The sequence below is a fragment of the Psammomys obesus genome, unplaced genomic scaffold (assembly GCF_907164565.1).
Source record: "Psammomys obesus unplaced genomic scaffold, mPsaObe1.curated_primary_1811, whole genome shotgun sequence".
In the NCBI taxonomy this organism is placed as follows: domain Eukaryota; kingdom Metazoa; phylum Chordata; class Mammalia; order Rodentia; family Muridae; genus Psammomys; species Psammomys obesus.
The window spans coordinates 13,664,504-13,680,611 of NW_026596120.1; the positions used below are offsets into that span (position 1 = coordinate 13,664,504).

General features: G+C 41.7%; 1 protein-coding gene across 1 annotated transcript in view; it reads left to right on the plus strand.

The window, feature by feature from the left end:
- The first annotated feature begins 155 nt into the window (after window positions 1-155).
- Acad11 (acyl-CoA dehydrogenase family member 11) overlaps window positions 156-16,108 on the plus strand; it is a 61,145-nt gene continuing 45,192 nt past the window's right edge. Inside the window, exons 1-5 of the mRNA XM_055629638.1 lie at window positions 156-558; window positions 6,164-6,263; window positions 8,774-8,899; window positions 9,432-9,593; window positions 11,414-11,578. Of these exons, the coding sequence (XP_055485613.1) occupies window positions 422-558; window positions 6,164-6,263; window positions 8,774-8,899; window positions 9,432-9,593; window positions 11,414-11,578 (690 nt within the window). The 5' untranslated portion in view covers window positions 156-421. The remainder of the gene's footprint in view (window positions 559-6,163; window positions 6,264-8,773; window positions 8,900-9,431; window positions 9,594-11,413; window positions 11,579-16,108) is intronic.

Here is a 16,108-nt window from a genome sequence, read left to right on the forward strand (position 1 = left end):
CTAGGAGACCATGAGAAACACCAGGGTCTTTTACTCCGGGGCTCTAGGTCCTGGCGGGCTCTCTTCTTAGTGGGACCGCACAGGCCTTCCGCCTGACGCATCACTGAAGCTAGGGTGGAAGATGTGTGAGTCGTCACTAGCCCGAATGACGCTTGGGACCTACTTTTTCTGTAAGATCGAGGGCCCCCAGCTCTGCCCACAACAGGCGCTTCCTTCGTTTCTCTGCCGGACCCCATATTAGTAGACTCAGCAGCCCACATCGGCTTAGAAACCGCACCCAGAGTCCACGCGATTGGCTTCCTCTAAGCCCCGCCCAGACCACTCCCCCAAGTTCTAGTGTGTTTTCCACCTTGACGCCACCTCGGTGCCATCTGTGGATTCCTTGCCTCTGTACTCTGTGATAGCGGTGGCAATCGTGGAGATGGATGTCACCAGTGACACCGTGGAAGTGCTACCCCAGCACAAGTTCGACATCAGGTCCCTGGAGGCCTACCTGAATCAGCACTTGCCTGGTTTTGGGTCAGATCCCCGAGCTATTCTGACTGTTACTCAATACAGGTATTCTCGCCTCCAACTGGAGTGTGTCTGTGCTTGGCTATTTTCTTCCTTTGGCTCTGGGTGGGATTCTCTTTTGCCCAGTTGCAATTTCTTTCTTTCCCTTCGAGGACGCTTCCTGCATGATCTGTCCTCGAATCTCAGGCTAGCCTGAATTGGAGGGCAGTCTTAGAGGTGCAGTATCCATTATGGAATGCAGTCTTGTTAAGGACTAAAATAATGTGCCTAATTCACTGAGAGAGATGAGGCTGGACGCGCTTGGATACCTTCTGTGATCTTTTTGTGGTACGACCTAAAGATCATTTTCTGAGGGGCTTGTGCCATTTTGATTAATTGACCTTAGTCATCTGAGACTAGGTTAATAACACCACCTGAAATATACAAACTCAAATTCTAGACATTCCACTTAGCCGTTTTCAGCACCGCTTATGGCTTAAGTTCTTGAAGCAAGGGAATTAAACTGATGAGATGGCCCTGAAGAATACCTTTCCCCACTGACAAATGAATCTGAGTTTAGTCTGATGTTTTACAATAGATAGTTTTCCATTTTTATATGGTTCCAATAAGCTGTGCCTAGCCTTTCTACCTGGGGATTTAACTGTAACATAAATTCGGAGACCAGAGTTTGTTTCTTGTAACATTTGCCTGTTCCCATTAGTCTTGATAAGGAAATGAGTTAATGTAGGCGAAAGGGCTTCGGGATTGAAATATCTGTGGAGAGGTGGAGTAAAAAATAGTTGACACTTCTAAAGTTAATGTTTTGTACTGGAAAACAGAGTAAAACCGATCAAAGTTCAAAGAGCAATAGTCCACTCAGTGTGAAAGTCGGCCAACTGGTCATCCTGCTTTCGGATAAAGGTTACATATCCTCAGGCTACTGTAGTCCTCTGTTGATTTAAAATATCGTTTTAACTTTTTTATTTTATTTACATTAGTGTTCTGCCTCCATGTATGTCTGTGTGGGTGTCAGATCCCCTGGAACTGGAATTACAGACAGTTGTGAGCTGCCATGTGGGTGCTGGGATTTGAGCCCAAGTCCTTTGGAAGAGCAGCCAGTGCTCTTAACCACTGAGCCATCTCTCCAGCCCTTATTTAAAAGCAATTTTGAGTTAAGTTAATGTTCACCAAAATCAGGATCAATAAATGAAATTAGCTGTGATACAAAAAAATATTTTGGAAGCCAAGCCTGGGTGCTTTAATCCCAACACATGGAGACTAGGGAAGGATGATTGTGAGTTTGAGGCCACCCTGGGCTGTGTAGCAGTCCCTGGTCTGAAAAATCTATTTTTCCAGAAATGTTATACATGCTTGATTTAACATTGATGCTGTCCCACAGAGAAGACACATTCATTTCCAGGACATATGAAAAATTATAAAAACTGAAAGCTTACTGTGCCACAAAAATCTTTTAAAAGTTTGGGCCAGTGAGATGACTTATCGGGTAAAGGCACCTGCTGCCATGCCTGGCAGTCTGAAGTCAACCCTGGAAACCACACATTGGAAGGAAAGAGCCAATTCCTGCAAGTTGTCCTCTGACCGCCACGCATGTGCCCACCCCCTTCCAGGGAATAAATATGAAAAGAAAAACCATACATTTCACAATATACATGCAAATATTTTCACAGGATGAAAACGGCCAATAAATACAATGTAGGAACTAATTGGTTTGTGTGTTGGAGAGCTACATAGGTAATAGTTTGTTAAAGTTAAGTATACACATCACTTGCATTTCTATATCTTAGCAACAGTTAATATAACACTCAAAAGGTCTGTTAAGAACATTAAAAAAAAAAAAAAAGCAAAAACAATTACCTAAACACCAGTATAATAGAAGCTGTGTAAGACCTTTGTATAGAACAGGACAAAACCTTATTGTCAGTTTTCAAAATAATCTTAGAAATTTAGAAGTAACATACATCAGCAGGAAAAGTCAGTATTGTAAATTTTTGCTTTTTGTCCCAACTGATCTATAGCTTTGATTCAAATCAATGTCAATCAAAATCCTATTTTTCTCTTATTTAAAAAAAAAACAAACAATGCTTCTAAATTTTATGTGAAAGATCATAGGGTTGACAGAAACATTTCTAACGAACAACAGAGTGGGAAATCTGAGTTAAGGTGGCATATTATCAGCACACAGGTAGGTAAATATGCCGATGAGAGAGAAAGTTTACAAGAGAGACACCCACATGTTTATGGAACTTATATGACAGTGCTGACACTTAGAATCAGCTCTGGGGAAAGGGAAAGAGCCACAGGTAAAAGACTTCAAAAGCTTGTGGTGGGATAATTACTATCTCTATGAAATACTACTGTTTGTAAAGAAGCTGTTCCCAGGCTGTGGGTCTGCCTCAGTAATCAGAGCAGAGCTCCCCTTAGCAATCCCCACTGCCGCATAAACCAGGAATAGGTTGTGGTGATACCTGTAATCCTAGCACTTGGAAACTAGAGGCAGTAAGATTAGGAGCTCAAAGTCTTTCTTGAGCAGCTTCACACAATTGTCCTCTGACCTGCTTATATGGTGGCATGCATGTTCACACACATCATGTACAAGCACTCTTGTATACATATAGACATATGTATAGTTTATATGTGTGTATGTATTGGTTAGGATACGAGACATTAAGGACTCATTAAGAATTGAGTCAGTATAGCTACCATTGACCAACACGGCATTACCCTGTAAATCTGAGATCAGAAAGACATGCACACCCGTTGCCCCTGAAATATTATTTCTTAGAGTTAAAAAAAATTTTCATGCCAGGATATCAGGAATATTCATCATGTTGCCTGTAATAGAAAAACTTTGGTTTGATTTAAACACGGTAATATTTATTAGTAACAGAATAGAAGAACAAATTGCTCACTTTGCATAGTGAGCTACCACAGATCAGTATGCAACCACAGCTATACATAACACGCATAAAACCATGGATAAATATAGAGCATGTTGCTTAAGGAGATAAACTTCAAGAGAACAGTAAGTATGAAATTCAAGACACAGTTCTTCAAAGATCTGGTAATTTCTTCAAAATAGAATATAATGTTTGTTTACTGTAGTTATTCTGTGCCTTCCAGATCTTGTAAACGTTCTTTTTCCTTATACAAAAATGTTAGCTTTCAAATATTAAGTCTTTTGGTGATATAAAATATAATTAAACAACAATGTAAACATTATATAGCTCAATACAACAAAACTCGAGTCTTCTTGTGCCTAATATGTATGAAGCACTGATATTGCTCTTCTGCAGTCTCCATTCTATTTGAGGAAGACAGGCAATAAACAAGAATAATTTCTAAATATTATTTGCAGGTTTATATGTGCTATGGGGCATAGAAAATGTGGAGGGGAAAAAAGCAGGAAGATTATATTGAGAAGGAAGCATTTAACAAAGACTAGAAGGGGTTGAGGATGAGACTATGGAAGCTTCCTGGATACGGGGACCACTGAAGCAAAGGCCAGGGGTTGGAACTGTGCCACATACGTTGAGGAATACAAACCAGTGTGACTAAGTACTGTAAGCAAGGACCATGAGAGCCCTGTGGATGGTCATAAGGACCTTTGCCTTTGCTCTGAGTGGAAGTGGAAAAGCTTAGAGATTTGTGAATCAAAGATGAAATCATTTGTCATCATTTTTTTAAAGCAAAATTCTGCTTGCTGCGTTGAAGTTGATTACAGAGAGCAAAGGTGGAAACACAGCACTGTATTACAGAGTTCGGCCTTGGTGGGGCAAAATAGGTGAGAGGTGATCACAGCCTAGGCAGAAAGAGTGATTGATTAGGTGTTGGCTGAGAAGGGAAAACATACGGGTTCTCTTTTGCCATGGTAACTAAGCATGGTGTCAGCATGAACTGAGATAGAGGTGGCCTTAAAGGGGATCATGGTTTGAATGTGAAACATCCTAGCAGGCTTAGGCTTTTGAATTTTGAACAGGCAAAGTTTAACTGCTTGGCACTCCAAGTGCCACCTTTCTAATGACGCACTTAGCACGTAGAACCCCTACCTGAATCAAGCTACCTGTACCTTCTGCTCCAATCAATGCAGAAGGCCGCTCCTGCCTTATCAGTCCCTGGGTGACTAGCTTTTTGTGCTTGGTATCCATTCATGTGTGTCCCAGAACATATGGAAAATATCCTGGAACTAGATGCGAAAGGCCAATCCAGTCTGGATTAGTTTATGGTTTTACACAGTAAGGCAAATTGTGTCCTCTGATTCTCCTTTCAGGGGAATTGTGTATTTACCATCTCATGCCTATGCTTGATTGGGCATGCATATGAGTAAAATCAGGTGCATCATGGGAAAGTCTTTACATTCACAGTAAAGACTAATGTAACCCACGCCTGTCAATCAAAGCAGAGAACCACCGTCAATATTCCTTTTGGCAACAGCTCTTCTTCCTGGACCCCACAAAAGAAAAACCCAAGCAGTAACCACTGCTTTGAGGTACTCTTGTTTAAGTAGCCCACTGTTTCCGTGTATTCGACCCTACACCATCTCTTTATATAGAACTTCTTGCTGTCTTGACAGTAATGTGAACTTTTTCAAGACACCCGAAACCTGGGAACACGCAGACCACTACAACTGAACCTTTGGGACATGTGGCCTCGCTTGTAGAAGTGGGTTGCAGGGAGCCGTCCTTGAAGGTCATATGTGCTTCTGATGCATATGAGAAGGTCATATGAGTTCTGATGGAACTCTGCTTCCTGATTTGCCAAAATGTGAGAAGCAGCTGCAGAAATCTCCTGCCACCACAGACTGAGCCACTGTGCCATGCTTCTCCCATGAGATAGACAGACACCCTGAGACTGGGAAAAACAACAACAAAATGCTCCCTAAATTGCTTCTGGTAGACATTTTGTCACAGTGATGAGAAATGTGCTAATACAGAAAAAAATATGAAAGTTCTGTTGGTAAGTTTCAGGATGGTTTTTAGACAGTTAAGTGAATGTGTTGGAGTAACCAACTCGATATAGATTCAGGGCAGAGACCTGGTCTAGACAGGTTTGAGAGCAGTTAAAGTGCAGGTATTTGAAGCCACGAGGCAGAAGGCTTACCTAGAAAAAGAGTCTAAATAAAACGAAGGTTTGGAAACCCAGCCATAACACCCCAGTATTAAGAAGTGGAAGAGCTATGAGGAGGCTACAAAGGAGTTTGAGAAGAAGTGTCCAGAAGTTAGAAGAGTGTCATGGTTTGTGCTAGTGACCTTGAAAGGGCAGCATTAGTGGAAAGATTGGAATGGAAGCTTGATTGAAGTGGTTTTAAGACAGACTTTGAGGAAGAGAATTGCAGTAGAGGTGGTAAATGGGACCAAGCAAAGACTTTAGGAATAGCTAAATGTTTATATACAGATAGTAGTGCTTAAGAAATTGTGCAAGAGAAAATTCTAGAACAAAGAACTTAAGAAAAAAGAAAGATATGGAATCCAATCCTGTTTGTAAGTAAAAGATGAAGTTGTCCAAGCTACTAGTGGTCCCCTCCCCAGGCTGCTGACTATGCCTGTGGTGAGCCCAGTGTTAAGCTACAGTGCCTTGTCTTTTATGGCATTTCAGTAGGATTTCAGGAAGGAGACACATTTATAATTGACCTTTTAAAAACCTTTTTCTCTAGATCAGGACAGTCCAATCCAACCTTTTTCCTCCAGAAAGGATCTCAAGACTATGTTCTCAGAAAGAAACCACCGGGCTCTCTTCTTCCCAAAGCACATAAGGTATTATGGTTCAGATATGCAGCAAGCAACTGCCTCTGAAAAACACAAGACAATTTAAACTGCATTTGAAGGTCTTCTCACAGTTACTGACTAGCAGAAATGCACTTTTAATTAAATATTCGCTTGAATTGCTTACCCTTTTGTTATTTATTCTTATAAAACTTTCTCAGTTTCTCTCTTAACCCAGCTATCACACAAATAGTTATTTTATTCAATATCACAATATTATCACATAAATAATATATTTTATTTAAAATGTATTATTTTTAAAAGCTTTACAGCATAACTGAGCCGTTTTAACTCTATTCTTAACCCTCTAAGATAACTATGCTTCTTCCTATGTGCATCTCAGAGATACTTAAACTTTGTAGCTTTTCTTTCTGAGCTTTCTCTGCTGGTCCCTCCTGAACATCTGCCCATGGCTGAATCCCCTACTTTCTCTTCTAACTCCTCCTTCCCTGGTTGGCAGGAAATCCAGCCCTATTCTCTTCCCTGCTCAGCAATTGGCTTTAAGCTGCTTTATTGGCATAGCAAGGAACAATTGGGGAACAGTGTTAACACAACATTGAGAAAGGATATTCTCAGACCAAGTATTGTAACCAGATATGGTCAGTATAGAAATCAGCATTTGAATTACACAGTAACCTTATGCCCACACTCTTTTGTTTAAAAAGGATCTGTGGTTGAAATCTAAAGCTGTGTTTAAACTGTCATCCTGAACAACACCAGGTCTCCTGGTGGGCTTTGTTCTTCCCTGTAGATGTGTTCTAGATGCTTTGGTTTCCCTACATATTAAGAATATTATCTATAATGACAATCTTTACTTGTTGAGTCACTTTACTGTATTTACCTCAGGCATCTTATAATCATAAAGTGGTTAAAAAAAAAGACGTGAGTAATCATTATATAGTAGGCTTTGAGTTTTAGACTCATTGGGGAGAATTATGAAAGATGTTTGTTACAAATTAAGTTTTCTAAATATTCTGGGTTGTTCACTACCCAATATATACATAAGCCACGTTATCATGCTATACTTCATAAATACATTAAAACATGGTTTTCTCAGTTAATTTTTAAACTAAATTTTTCTGCAAAGTCTGGAATTATCTCTCAGGATACTTAGAGAGCAGGAGAGGACATAAATCCAAGTGCTAGAGAGCATTCTGAGTACTCTATACATGTATGATGTTACTGTAATCATGAATTTTCTAGTCATTCTCCAGGAAAGGTCATTGTGGATAGGTTTGCTATCATAGCAATAGGAAAACACAGATTCTGACTTTCTTGGCTCCATCATATTCCTGAAAACATGAAGCAACTTGGATGCTTTTAAAATAAAATTAAAAAAAATAGTAAGTTGGGTAACTTTTGTTAATGCCAAAATGGCATGACTAAGGGAAAACCTCCACCCCTTCCTAGAAATTGCTACCTTAGTAGCAGTCCTCTCTGATTCTCTTCTTGACTATATCCCACTAGAACCCAGGAGAACACACCATGCTCTCAGCCTAAGCGCAAGTCTCCATGGATGTAGACTCCCTTGTATTAACTTCCTCAGCTGCCCCCCGACTGTGGTTTTAAAAGCAGTGCTCCAGCTTTGCTGCCCATGTTGTGATTCCCTACCCCTTTTGTCCCCCGCCCATCTCTGCCCCTTCTCACTCTCTGGCATCAGGGTGGTTACACACCTCTTTCAATAGCCGTTGGTACTATTGACTGTTCTCACTTGGGGTTTAGTTACTTCCCCGTTCCATAGTTTCATTACTTCATGAAGCCATCATGAGCTACATGGTTTCCCCTCCCCAGAACTGGTCAGTCGCCCCGTCCCAGTCTGGAGTGAGGCCCTTTGCACATGCATGAATCATTCTTGATCGCCTGTATCACAGCTCTGCTGTAAGCCATGGCCCCGGATCTTTCTGGTCCACATGTGTCCTACCCAAGGATATTGTTTTTCCTCTTGTCGTAATTGGACTCCAGCTTTACTACCATTTTAGTCTGGATGCCTGGTTCCCAACCCCGCATAGTTATCTGGATCCCCAAAACAGACCAGGTACCTGTAAGGGTCTTCATGCCCCTTCCTTGGAAGTTTGTTTCTTCCTTGATGTCCAAAAGGAATGGGTGATTTTCCCTTCCTACAGCCACCATCCATGTCCCTCAGCTCCTTTATCTGACTAGAGGAAATCCATCCTGAGCCTCTTGAGAAATATGAAGGGAGAGATTAAGCCAGCAAGCAGGGAACTGCTGAGAACGGAGAATGTTCTTTAACAAAACTGGTGAAATATAGTCAGACTATTTCCTTCATGCTACAAGGGCCATACAAAAGCCCATCTTTTTACCCCAATTAAATTATCATGATTTTTAATCTAATGATTGAACAAGCCTCCTTTCAAAGGAATTGTTGCTGTCAGCTCTGGCTTATGTATTGAGACAGTTTTGTAACCAGTAGACTTGGTTAAGGTTAGATCACATATAGTTACTAAATTTCTCTGATTCTGGCTTTTAATAATCCCATTTAGATTGACAGAGAATTCAAAGTTCAGAAAGCCTTGTTTTCTATTGGATTTCCTGTTCCCAAGCCTCTCCTGTACTGCAGTGATGCCTCCATCATCGGAACAGAGTTTTATGTGATGGAGCGTGTACAGGTAGGTTAACAGTCTTGCTTGGTTGTTGCTTTTATTTCTAGTTATGGAGTTAGATGGTGCATTGTCGTAGTCAAGTGTTACAGCCACAGCTTATAGTGTTTCTTTAACATTTTAATGCAATTCCTCTCCAAAGGCTTACAATTTTGTTTTGAGTACACACAATGAGGGAGGCCTGAAATGGACTAGGAACAAATTTGCTAGGTAGGTATCACTGTCTTGTTCTTAAACACTCCTCTAGGTGTCAGTAAAGAGCTACCTACAGTGGTAGCAGCCGAACAGGAAGGTGGGGATATACCTATGTATTTGTGTGGTGGTGGGGCTCTTCCACACAGAAAGAGCAAATTCAAATTGTTTTTAATTCAAGGGTGTGGCAGTCTAAAGCCTGCAGGTTCATCCTGGCATGTCCTTGTATTTTGCCTTTGGCATATATCCACTTACATATTTCACAAATAAACCCACGCCTAACATACTCGGTAAAATTCGTATTTTGTTTGTCAGGTTTTTAAACCAGCCGTTGTTATCACTTTGATAGGGTCGTATCTTTCGTGATTTTTCGATTCCTGGAGTTAGCCCAGCAGAACGTGCAGCCATATATGTGTCTATGATAGAAACCTTGGCCTGGCTACACTCACTGGATGTTCAGTCACTGCGGCTGGACAGATACGGTACTGGAGTCGGGTACTGCAAAAGACAGGTGAGCTGCCCACAGTAAAAAGCACGTCATGTTCTCAGAAATAATGCACTATAAACAACCAGCCAAAGTAAACCGGTAATTATGTGGCTCTTTGAAATGTTGCCGCTTTAATATCACCCTTGGTAATATATCCAGATATATTTTTAACATGAAATAATGTTGGTGTGTGTGTGTGTGTGTGTGTGTGTGTGTGTGTGTGTGTGTGTGTGTTGAGTGGGTGCACCTGCACCTATCTGTGCAGGTACACACATGGAAGTATGGCACATGGGTGTGGAATGGAGGCCAGAGATCACCCTGAGTTGTCATCGCATTGGTTGACCTAGAGCTTCCTGGTCAAGCTAGTGTGGCTGGCAAATGAGCCTGAGGACTCCTCCTGTCTCTACCCTTCAGTGCTACAATTCCATGCATGTACCACCGTGCCTGCCTGGCTTTCATTGTCTTCCTCTTCCCTCCCTTACTTTCTTATGTTATATTCATTTAGGTTCTGGGAGTCATGATGAGGTCCCCATGCTTACCCAGCAAGTCCTTTACTGACTGAGCCATCTCCCCAGCCCCTAATTTAATTTTTAAAATAACTTTTGTTCAGTGAAAGCTTCTGTATCAGCTTTTCACTCAGTTTACCAATAGATCTTTCTATTCAGTTTCCCCTCTCTTGAGTTGTGATAAGCAAATATCTATTAAACTTTCATGAGTTTAATACTTGTGGTATACTTTTTTAAGTATCAAGAAAGCAGAAATAGGTTCTTTCCCTAAAGAAACTTGTGGTTGTCGAAGTTGGAAAGTGGTCTATTTCCCTGAATTTATTGCCTAGTGATAAATTGCTTATTGCTCATCACGAGAGCTGTATGTCCAGGGCATGGGCGTTGGCATGCCTTTGCTTGGATGGGGAAAACTCAGTGGGAAAGAAATAGTGTCAAGCGTTAAGAATGAGCTGGTGTCTCCTGCAGCCACAGGCAAGCAAGGCCGGGCACACACAGGCCACCTTCCGTTATAAGTGTGTCCTCTGAGGGTGGGGTGGGGAGAGTCTGAGAGAGGCTTCACTGTGTGCTGTGCCGGGTGCTACACGAGCACACTCTTGTTTATAAATCTCTGCAAAACCCACAAGACATAGGTATTATCCTCATTTTGCAGATGAGAAATTTGAGCTTTATACTGACCCGACAATACACAGCTAAGCACCTCAGTCAGTAAGACCCCAGAGATGAAAACCTTTGCTCTGTTGTACTAAATTGAGAAGACATACATTGGGCAAGGGAGAGAGATGAACAGCCAAATAATGTGGTATCATTTATTAGAGGACTCTGAGCAAAAGTGGATTTTGTGCTTCTAAGTCTATGAACAATACAAAGTCTGGTCTGCTCTTGCTGGTACATTTAAAATACTCTGGGGTGAGGAAAAGGATGTTAAATGGAAAAGGTTCTATCTAGCCTTCATAGCTCCCTTTTCATGGAGAAATTGTCTGCTGTGGTGTGTGTGTGTGTGTGTGTGTGTATGTGTAATTGTCTGTTTGTGGGGTGTGGGGAGTGTTGTTTGTATTTATTTCTTTCTTCCATGAAGTAGTTACTGAGTGAAGACCATTCTTGACACCTATGCTAGCATTTTTAATTCTTGTCCGATAGAAACCTCGGTAAGTAAAAGGGAGCTAGCTGATATTAGGCTCATAGGAGTGTTTCAGGCTTTTGGGAGTTTTATGTGCGGAATGGGAATGTTTTGTTAAGCATGTAGGAGTAAGATGGACTTTGACACAGAAGAACTTGTTTTAGAGTAGCTGGCTCCCACATTCTATTTCACATCTGTGGTGTTCTCGTTGATACCTCTAGGTATCCACCTGGACAAAGCAGTACCAGGCTTCGGCCCATCAGAACGTCCCTGCCATGGACCAGCTCTCCAAGTGGCTAATGAACAAATTGCCAGATAATGACAATGAGGAGTGCCTGATTCACGGAGACTTCAAGCTGGATAACATAGTTTTCCACCCCAAAGAGGTACTGTGAATCCTGTTTGTGATGTGTTGTGTAGGTCTGACCTGAGATTCCAGAAGGAAACAGATGTCCGCTGGTCATCCTTCACCCTGACCCACAGAGTCCTGAAAGATCCTAGAGCAGTCTGTTCCTCCCCACACCTCAGGATGTCTCCAACTCAAAGCCTCTGGAGAAGAGTCCTACAGATTTTATAGCGTAGGGCTCTGTCAGCCTCTGGGGCTGGTCCTAATCTTAAACGCTGTCACAGCCATCACTTACATAGGACTTGGAAGTTGCTCTGCATCACTTTTGTCAAAGATGTCAGCTTTCTGTGTTAGCTTGCCTATGTTCTAACGCTTTCTTCTAGCTCCCTTACATCACTTTGAGCTCTTCTGTCCTGTGTCATGGGATTTTTTAATTTGTTTAGTATAAGCTAAGGAAAGAATCCCAGAAGCCCCTTTGAGGCTTCCAAATAAAGAATTATGTGAGATTAACCTACTCTTTCTCTGTATAAATACACACAGTACTTCTTTGGAGAGAACCCAAACAAATGAAGATTTATAGTTTCCCAAGTCTTACTTCTTAGAGGAGTATTTTCTAAGCTGATTAATTTCCTCACAGTGTTAAGTTTGTGGGACTTGTATCGCTCATGTATGGGGCTTCTTACTTCATATCTCTTCCCTACAGGAGGAGTACAGGGAGAAAATGAATAGCACGATTGGCATAATTAAAAATAGAACAACATTAACTGAATTTCATAAACACACATAAGCTCATTTGCCAGCAGGACAGAACGTTTTTCGCAGACAAGTCAGCTTGGGTGTGGTTGTACAAGCCCATCTTGCAGTCAGGTTTATAGACTGATATCTAGAACAAGCTGAAAATAGCTTAATTTGAAAACACATTCAAGATACCTAGTCTGTTGAGCATCATAGTTTAGCAGCACAATCACTCCGATATGTCAGTTGCTTCCCTGTGCGACGCTGTGCCTGCCTCTGACTGCCCAGCCTGACAAGGACTGTGATGCCTCAGGTCACTAGCAGGAAAGACAAAAATTCCAAGTGTGGTATATACTGAGTGTAAATGGTCTCTTTACCACTTTAAAGCCAGAAAACCATTGTCCAATCATCGGAAGGACTGTGCGTGTGTGTGTGTGTAACTTTTGGTCGGTGGCACTAAATACTCTGAATTTAACTTTGCCAGCTTTCCACTTTAAGCTTAGGGAATGAAGCAATGCTAACTTGTACCCTAGAAAATTATAACAGCTTGTACCTAAAAACGTAGCAGAATTTTGTCTGTCTTTAATGTGTGTTATTTGATTTATTGATATTTTAGAGCCCATCTTTCAATATGCTAGAGTCACCTGTGCTCTGTAACTCAGGATACTTTTAGTCTTCATTGAAGGCAAGTAAGAAAAAAAAAATCTAAACCTCGATCTTCTAGTGGGTTATATTTATTGACTAACATTAAAATTTTAGAGTTAGTCCTTACATACTGAGTCTGATAGTAAACTATAGTAAATCCCAACTGCCTTCCTACTTCTATAGATAGTCTTTGGCTTTAAGCCCATTTCTTAATTAAAACACTGAAACAGGCATCATCTGTGTTCAGACAAGCAAGTCATCAGAATGTCTGGGAAAGGATTATCTTTAAAGAGAAAGCACTGAGGATGTGTTCTCACATAGGACCTGAGCTCAGTTCCCAGCACCCACTTAGGGAAGCCATCAACCACCTATAATTCAAGTTCTAGGGAGCCAACACCCTCCATCTTCTGGCCTCTCTGGGCCCTGCACACAGGACACACACACACACACACACACACAGATTAAATAATTTTTTTAATGAAAGCAGAAGATACAGATTATGCTTACTCAGCTGCAATGCTAATTTGTTAACATGCTTCATATCCCTTGAATGTTTTTAGATTATATGATAGTGGGAATGTTTTTATCTTCTATTTAGTAATCTCATAATTATTAACTAAGTTGAATTTAATCAATTTCTGCCACCAGAAAATAAATATTGTTACTGGTTCTTCATGGAATAACATGTGGCTGGCAGAATTCAAGTCAAAAGCATTCTTACCAACTCCACTCAGAAACATTCAGGAAGGAAGTAATCATTAGGAAGGAAATATATCCTCTAATGAGTGTTAAACACAGATGGAGAGAAAAGATAACTGAGAAACAGTAAGAGAACAATCTAGACCCACATGCAGACATATCATCCAAGGGAATTATACAATTAGGCACAGAAGGAACGTTCCTGAGTAGACTAACATGAAGAGTTAACAGCACCAGCTGCTCTCCAGCAGCAAAGAATCTGGTGCCCCCTCTGGCTCCTTCAGGCACCCCATATGTGTGATGCACTTAGATGCAGGCAAAACACACATACACATAAATAAAAGGTAATGTAGAGAGATCTTGAGAGCTTATCCTCCACATTCCTCAACATGGGTCTCATCCAGCTGGACCTGGTACATAGCTGATGCCCAGTGTAGTTCAGCTCCCCCCCCTCCTTCCCCTCTCCTACCGTTTCCTTCTTCTGCTTCCATCTTACCTTCCTGCAATGCCTGCCATGCCTATCATTCAAAGGAGCTTCAGGTACATTACATCTTTAAGATGTGTGTCCTAGTTGCTTTCTAATGTGACGATAAATACCAAACAGTCATGTCTTGGGAAGGAAAGGGTTTATTTGACTCACACATTCTGATCACCATCCATCACTGAGGGAAGGCAGGGCTGGAACTGAGCCTGCTTCCTAATGCAGCCCAGGGCCACCTGCCCTGGGATGGCGCTACTCACAGTGGGCTGGGCCCTTCCACATCAATCTCTAATCAAGAAAATGCCCCACATCTGCCTAGAGGCCAATCCAATGGAGACACTTTCTCAGCTGAAGTTCTGTCTTCCCAGATGACCCTAGCTTTGGTCAACCTGACAAAAAGTACCCAGCACCAAAACTTTTGGAGTTGGGATGGAATTATTTGAAAATTTTAATTCTACTGTTTTAAAATTTGATTGTTTAAAAATTTAATTGTTCTGTAAGGTTTAAGGTTTTTTTATTTAAAAAAAAAAACAACTGTAATGTTTTGGTTTTGTCTTTAGAATATGATGATTAGGAAACAAAACAGAAACAGTTTTTGGTGACCAACCTTCCAGGAATGTGTGCGGTAGGCCAGAAAAAGCACATTCCTCAGTCATGCACCCTGGTTACTTTGTGCAAGGGGACACAGTAAAGAAACCACCAACATGATTTCTCCATCCTTAGAGGAAGGTTTCTATTGTGAGTAAGAGAGGGAAAACGTCCAGGGGCAACTGAGAAGATCCAGAGCAGAGAGAGTAACAGTCTGGGCCATTATGACACAGTGTCACAGGCTGAGGGGCTTGAACAGCAAACACGCGTTTCTCACAGTTCCAGGAACCCAAGGTTAAGATGCAGCGTCCCCTGGGACTGCACTTGGCCTTCTTCCTCAGTCCTCCATTGGCTGGGGGTCAGGGAGGACCAAAAGATCTTCTGTGAAGGCTCTGATCCTATCAGGAAGGCCACTGGGGAGTAGACTTTAAACCTGTGCCTCTGAGGGTTCACAGATATCCAGTCCGCCCGTGAAAGTGGTGAAATCCGATTTCCACCTTAGACCTTTAAACTCAGGGCTGCATGACCACCCCCCACCACACCCCTGAGCCCCTGTGGTGATCAGCTGTTGAAACCCCGTATCTTTTATCATGCACATCTCACTCTCTACTCTTTTATTTCTCGTCTGTTTGAGACAGGGCATTAAAACAAAACCCAGACTAGCCTCAAACTCGCCATTCTCCTGCCTCAGCCTCCTGAGTCCTGGGATTATATGTCCACATAGCTTCTTTTATTTCTTTCTTTCCTCCTTTCATTTTTTATGTGTATGAATGTTCTGCCTGCTTGTCTGTCTGCATACCACACCTATGCCTTGTACCTACACAGAGGTAAAAAAAAAAAACTGGTGTGAGATCCCCTGCGACTGGAGTTACAGGTGATTGTGACCTGCTGAGTGGGTGCTGGGCACCAAATCTGGGTCTTCTGAAAGGGCCACTAGTACTCTTAACTGCTGAGCCATCGCTCCAGCGCAGACCAGGCTGGCCTTGAACTCAGAGATCCACCTGCTTCTGCCTCCCGAGTGCTGGGATTAAAGGCTTGTGCTACCATCACCCAGCTCCTGTAATTCTTTCTGCCTCCTTTGAAATGAGCAGATTTGATTGACCCTTTTTCAGGCTCCAGGATTCCTCTGTGACTTCATTTGACATTTTAAAGACTGTCTTCTTTAGTATTTACTTTATTAAAATATTTAGTCTGGAGGTATATGTGAGAATTAGAACATTCTTGAATTTAGCTCTTCAAAGCTTTGCTACATAGTATCACTTGTATCACTGGGCTATAGCTTCGTATCTTAATCAAATAAGGCCTTTCCTCCCAGTGCCTGTGGATTGAACCTAGAGCCAGGGAAGCGTTTTAGCAATGACCTTTGTTTTCCAGCCCTTTCTTCACTGTTTTTTTTTTCTTTTTTTGAGACACTGTCATTTA